The sequence below is a fragment of the Nicotiana tabacum genome, chromosome 10, assembly GCF_000715075.1.
Source record: "Nicotiana tabacum cultivar K326 chromosome 10, ASM71507v2, whole genome shotgun sequence".
Taxonomy (NCBI): Eukaryota; Viridiplantae; Streptophyta; class Magnoliopsida; order Solanales; family Solanaceae; genus Nicotiana; species Nicotiana tabacum.
Genome location: NC_134089.1, coordinates 90,863,300 through 90,869,918, shown reverse-complemented (window position 1 = coordinate 90,869,918; position 6,619 = coordinate 90,863,300). Strand labels below are relative to the sequence as shown.

At 38.6% G+C, this 6,619-nt stretch overlaps 1 protein-coding gene across 1 annotated transcript; it reads right to left on the bottom strand.

Moving 5' to 3' along the window:
- Positions 1-290: 290 nt before the first annotated feature.
- LOC107818627 (ABC transporter C family member 3-like) lies at positions 291-6,258 on the bottom strand. The gene is made up of 10 exons (XM_075223121.1): positions 3,721-6,258; positions 3,552-3,638; positions 2,838-3,470; positions 2,528-2,692; positions 2,096-2,390; positions 1,790-2,004; positions 1,404-1,709; positions 1,239-1,302; positions 921-1,160; positions 291-839 (listed from the first exon to the last, which is right to left on the bottom strand). Exons 1-10 carry the CDS (start codon positions 6,094-6,096, stop codon positions 715-717), a joined length of 4,506 nt encoding a protein of 1,501 aa, XP_075079222.1. The 5' UTR covers positions 6,097-6,258; the 3' UTR covers positions 291-714.
- Between the last annotated feature and the right edge of the window lie 361 nt (positions 6,259-6,619).

The following is a 6,619-nucleotide window of genomic DNA, read 5'->3' as shown; positions in this document are numbered from 1 at the left end:
TTTAGGTTAGGGTACCTTTTACTTGGTCAATATTATTATAATTTTTTTAAGAAATACTGAATAATTTAAGTCACTGATATTTATAATTTGACCCATGCCGTGCTAATTATTTCACTTGATAAACAACAAATATAAAATTTAAACTCATAAATACTTTTCCCATTTTTACTATTTGTTTTATCTTTATTGTACAAAAAAAGAGGAAAATTTTTATAGTTCACTATAGATGAGAGTCATGAAACATAAACAGCTAGTCTTCCCAATGAATTTTTCCTTTGTTACACAAGGAGTTTATCGTAAAAGTGTTTCATTTAGCTTATACGGCAAAATTCGACACTAGTAATTTCACTTTCAACTCTCAACAAAAAGGTTACTTCTTTTACCCAGAAGGAGCAAAATCCGTGCACTCTTAACTAACTAATCACTTGACTCAACATACATTCAAATTATTGTAAACACAAAGTTACGTATACATTTTCTCATCAAAAAGTCTAAACAAAAACAAATGCCACTAGATATAGGTTTCTTTCCCTGCCATAGGATTGTTGCAGTTTCCCTCAAGCCACAGGCATGACCTGCATTTCGCTGGTTCTTGTTCAAGCTATGATGTCCCCAGACGGAAACTCAACACTATCGACTAAGGTACTCGTCTAGAGTCCCCTAATTTTCATCATCATCGTCGTGTAACATTATTAACGAAGATTAGTTTGAGACTCACATGTCTGAAACATTCTCAAAACTTGAATTTGACCTCATACTATACTCTGCCACGAGCTTAGCAAACAATGAGGATTCGTTCTCTAACAACCTGGCTGGAGTGTCGTATTCAGCAATGAGCCCTGCAGCATAGCATAAAAAAAAAGGTAACTACCAAGAATTTCCTTCTCTGCTTGCTCCAGAACATAAACGATGATTCTTACCGTGATCTAATAGTAGGACCATATCACTGTCAAGCACAGATGTAATCCTATGAGCAATGGTTATAACCGTGGAATCAGAGAAGTGCAGCCTTAGAGTTTGCTGAATAAGATTATCAGTTGCAGTGTCGACAGATGCTGTAGCCTCGTCAAGGACCAGGACCTTGCTCTTTTTCAGTAGCACACGGCCAAGGCAGACCAGCTGCCTTTGGCCTACACTCCAGTTCTCTCCATTCTCAGATACTGCAGCAACGCAATGAAGATAATTATTACAGCTCTAAAGTGGAAATCATCAGAAAATGATGTGGTTCTTGAAGTTACCTGTAGAATAAAGTTTGCCTTCTTTCTTCCTCACTTCTTCTCCTAGCTGACACTTATCGAGCGCCTGAAGCATAACATCAAACAAAGTTTCTCAATAAAATAAAATTTATCATTTTCCTATCTGAAACAAAAGAAATCCAAAAATAGGCAAAACCAAGCTGTCACCTCCCAAATTTGTTCATCTGAATACTCTTCAAGCGGGTCTAGGTTGCTGCGAACTGTTCCCTCAAACATAGTTGGATCCTGTGGAATTATACTCAATCTAGACCGTAGATCATGCAGACCAATTGAGGAGATGCTGATACCATCTATTTTTATTTGTCCAGCAGCTGGTTCAACTATGCGGAAGAGTGTCTGTATTAGAGTAGATTTACCGCTGCCTGTCCTACCGACAATTCCAGTCTTCTTTCCACCAAAGAAAGTGCATGTAAGGCCTCGCAACACGAGAGGCATGTGAGGAGCATATCGGACCTATTAAAAGTTTTCAGATATATCAACCCATACCAACAAATTAACCTGCATAATTAACACCAGAGAATAACTTAATTTACCTGAAGATTGCTAAAATCAACCTCTCCACAAGATGGCCAGTTAGGGTCTGGTCTGTTAGATTCTATGATAAGAGGAGGTTCACTTGGAAGAGCAGTATACTGAAGTATTCTTTCAACAGAAATAATTTTATTTTCCATCATACAAAGATTCCAAACAACCCAAGCTTGTATTATGTTCAGATTAAGCCCATATGTAACAGCTAAGCCAGCAACACCTGTAAATCAAGAAACGGAGAAAATGTGCTCTTAAGAGTTATTCGACACAACAAACTTCAAGGAAAGAAAACATGAAGATAGAGAACTTACTTGGGTCAATTGTTCCAACAGGGAGAGAGATCAAGAAAATCAAAGAGAAAGCAAAAGTGATCAGAGATAACATATCCAAACGCATACAAAGCCACTCCATTGCAGCAGCGATGTGAAACTTAGGCCGAGAATAATTGTCTATCAATTTCATACTTGTGTCCTGGAATCTAGATTCCTGATCGAAACTTCTAATTGTGCTTGATCCTGAAATTGTCTCGGCAAAGTGCTGTATTACTGGAGCTTTGCATGTCCCATTTAGCCGTGCCAGTTCTCGTGCTGATGGTATGTAATATTGCTGCAATGAAAACAAACTCACCACTTAAATGTAACTCACGTTTATGAATGCCGCTAAAGTTATGACTCACTTTGTGAAAAAGCATATAGTAGAATTATTGTGAAGGCAAAGAACACGAAAAAGGTGGTCGTAGCAACCTCCAACCAGATGCAAACTGCAATGACCGGAATAAAGACAATGAAGACCTGCCATGCAACTTGTGACATTACTCCAATAATTCCTAAAAGCTGTATTATTGTGAAGGCAAAGGATCCAACTTGAAAGGGAACATTCAGATCAACTGCACTTTGATCTGTCGATGCCTGTTTTCATACCAAAGTACATTTGAGTTAATTCTGAAATTACTAGTTAATTTTCACAAAATATTGATTAGTCATGTAACAGAAAGATTTACACTAAAAAGGAAAAAAAAGGGGGTAAATAAAGAAAATGTAATCATTCACTTACTCTGTTTAGAATCCGCCCACTCGGTGTGGCATCGAAGAAGGACATTGGAGCACGGAAAATGCAAAGATGCATTTTATGGAAAAGCAAAGAGGCTGTCTTATATCCAGCGGTAACAAGAAGCATGGTTCTAGCAAGGATGCATAAAGCACTTGCAATTCCTAAAGCAACATAGACAATGATGAGAGTAGAACTCCCAACAGGAGGTGGCTCACTCTTTGAGACGGGAGTTGCCCACGCCATCCAATAATTGCTTCCAATTTGAAGGAGCTGAAAACCAACTTGTGCCAACAGCATAAATGGCACAAGAGCACCTCCATATGCAGTTGTTATATATTTCCAGTAAACTGAAAAACCAACACTACCTTTCTCTCTTTCCTCCTCCTGAACAATTTGTCCCTTTGTTCCAACAATATCATCCACTTTACCATTTTGGCCATCTGAAATATTTTTATCCTTCTGTACATTTGTATTATCACCAGTCATTTCCTCACTCTTTCTCAATGCTTCTCCCTTAACTGTGTCAATTGCTGTTAAAGCTTCTTGGTGAGCACCCACAAGTTCCATGAAGTCACTACCTAATTTGAGAAGATCATTGTATTTCCCAGCTTCACTGATCCTTCCATCTTTCATGACCTGAAGAGAAATATCATAGTCAAATGAGTTAAGTCTATATATAATATTAAGAAAACAATAATTATTCAAAGGAAAGAGTACCAAGATCAAATCCGCAGCAGGCAAAAACTCCACTTGATGTGTAACATATAAAACTGTTTTTGAATTCAATAGCCCCATTATACATTCCTGCAATTAAAGAATGGTCAATCAAGTGGCTAGGTAAAATATATCAAGCATGAAAATAAAGCATATATATGAAAGGACTTACATTGAAGAGATGGGATCCGGTATGAGCATCCACAGCACTGAACGGATCATCAAACAGGTAAACATCAGCATCTTGGTAAAGAGCACGAGCAATCTGTATTCTCTGCTTCTGTCCACCGCTCAAATTAATGCCCCGCTCCCCTATTTCTGTTTGATCGCCAAAAGAGAGAATTTCCAGGTCTTTCTTTAAGGAGCACGCTTCAAGAACTTTATCATACTTCTCCCTCTGCATCTCTTTACCAAATAATATGTTCTCCTCTATCTTTCCACTTTGTATCCAGGGCGACTGTGCAACATAAGCCTTCGTTCCGCTGAGTTTAATAGTCCCTGATAATTTGGGCATCTCTCCTAAAATGCTAGACAGTAAGCTTGATTTTCCTGAACCAACTGTACCACAAATGGCAACTCTCATGCCATTAAGCACTCTAAGATTTACATCCTTTAGAAGTGGAGTCGATATGGATGCATCCCAAGCGAAGTTCCCACCTACAATCTCAATTGCTTCATCAGAACTACCTTTTGGAAGCTTCTCTATGACATCGGGCTGCAAGTCATCAAGAGAAAGGAAAGATGCAATACGATCAAGAGAAACTTTGGTTTGAGCAATCATTGAAATTGTATCTGGGAGATTGTAGATGGGCTCTTGAAGAATTCTAAATGTCGCAAGTGCAGACAATATCTTCCCAGATTCAAGTGGGATTCCCATAAGCATTGCAGCGCCAAAGGTCGTCACAGAAACAAATGTAGGAGCAACCCAGAAGACAAAAGTAGTCATAGCTGATGTGTACACATATTTCATCAACCATCCTGCCTCTGTAGTCCTGAGGTCCAAGATCCTGGACAGAAACTTCATCTCCCAAGCTTGAAGCTTGAGTATTCTCATATTCCTTAAGACTTCAGATGTAGCCTTCATCCTTCTATCTTTCGATTCCATGAGTTTCTCCTGAAACTTCTCCTGCAAACTCCCTAAAGGGATGTTTGCCAACATCACTATTATTGTAGCAACAAACGCAGCGATAGCAGCTAGGCCAAGATTTTTATAGAGTATCATCAATGCCAGAGCAACTTGTATGATTACCATCCAAGGATCATGCATATACCAACCGAAGTCACCAATCCTCTCGGCATCAACTGTCATAAAATTGATGATCTCTCCACTAGTGTGGCTTTGCTTTGACTGACAGGAGAGGGTTAAACCCTTGTTGTAGATTTTGGAAACCAGTGCTGCCCGTGCCCTATACCCTCCCTGCTGCACCTTGAAAAACCAATGCCTTTGCGCCAAACACTCTACCAACTTTGCAACGAAGAATGCAGCCACTAAGACATAACCTTCATTATCAAAGTCTCGTTTTCCATTCAGATACTGAACTAAGGTATCAATGAGGTACGGGCCAACATAAGACGCCAAAGCGTAAAGAAGCACGAAGAGAGCCGATAACACTATCTCCTTCCGTGCTGTGAAAACCAAAGCCTTCACCAGCATGAAGGTAGTCACACGGTTACTATTTCCCCCACCCACAGATTCTAGTTTTTCTCTAAAAATAGGAAAACTCCCTTTGACACTATCATCAAAGTGAAGCTGAGGAACATCCTCAAGGTCTAATGTTTTCTTGTTGCCAACAGAAATTAGGGGACCCATCCAAGAGAAAGTAAAGAGACTAAAAATGTTAGCATTGGCATAAGGGGTGACAGTTTGATCCCCAGTAGACTTCTTTGAGTCCATGCCATTGGCAACACTACCATTTAAGAGGGGTTCCTGAAGCATATTCTCCTCACTCTCTTTTTTAACAATAAACCCAACAAAGCAGAAGAATAACCCCATAAGAGTGAAAATAACATCAGGGATACAAAATTGAGTTGGTAAAGATTGGTTCTTTTCCCCATAAACAAGGTCTATAACAAGGCAATAACAAGAAACAAAGAAGAAAAGCCCCCACCAAACTCTTAAAACAAGAGGGTATTTGGTTTCACAAGAATTAAGGAACTGGGTGTGCAAGAAAACAGAGATTGACAACCAAGCTAGCAACTTTAATGCAAAATCCAAAAGGGTTATAATTTTTTCTTCTGACCAACCATTTCTATACCAATAAAAATGAGTTAACAAACATAACACAAAGCTAAAGATGGCTAGACCTATTGAACAAAACAAGGTTGATTTGTAGTACAAGAACCTAGCATTCCTAGTACTACTCTGTTTGTGGCCAGCATTATTGTCCCTCCTGATTGTATTCCAACAACACAACCCAAGAATTACAAGGAACAATCCCAGGTGCAAAGAACAACTAATGACACGTAAGAAAATGGGGTTTAGGAGGGATTCATCAACGCCAACATACCTCAAAGATTGAAACACAGACATGCCCTTTGCAATTTCCATGATGTTTTTTTGGAGGTCTCAGAGGTTCAAGGTTAGATTTTAAGGGACACGTCAGGTTTCCTCTATATTGTGGTTTCGTGATGAATTATGGGCTTTAGCTTATGAGTGCTCTTTCATTGGTTCTGGTATGTATATACTACTCCATTTGATTATTACTCCCTTTTTTTCCAACTTTGATTTGATTGATTAAATATAATAATGAATATAAGGTGGGAAATTGAAAAAGGTGGTGAAAATAGGGAAAAGGGAGAGACAAGTCAAAGCTGTGTTTACGTGGTGGCCAAGACTGGGTGACGGAGAGAACAAATTAACAAGTGATAAGAACTAAAGGACAATTGGGAAGAAGAAAATACAACCCTTTTTTGTTTTATTTGCTAAATTTTCTTAAACAAACCTATTTTGGTAGATTTAATATTTATAAATATTTTATGAATTCAAAACATCAAATGTATTATTTGAGCAAAAACTAATGATTTCGGCTGAACCTGCATGGCAACTTATGCCTCCGCCCCTGTGTATACTT

Coding starts and splice junctions, on each gene's coding strand:
- LOC107818627 (XM_075223121.1), bottom strand. CDS start 6,096: ATGGAAATTGCAAAGGGCATGTCTGTGTTTCAATCTTTGAGGTATGTT. Junction 3,471..3,551: donor CTGCTGCGGATTTGATCTTG/GTACTCTTTCCT, acceptor ATTTCTCTTCAG/GTCATGAAAGATGGAAGGAT. Junction 1,710..1,789: donor TTGATTTTAGCAATCTTCAG/GTAAATTAAGTT, acceptor AACTTTTAATAG/GTCCGATATGCTCCTCACAT.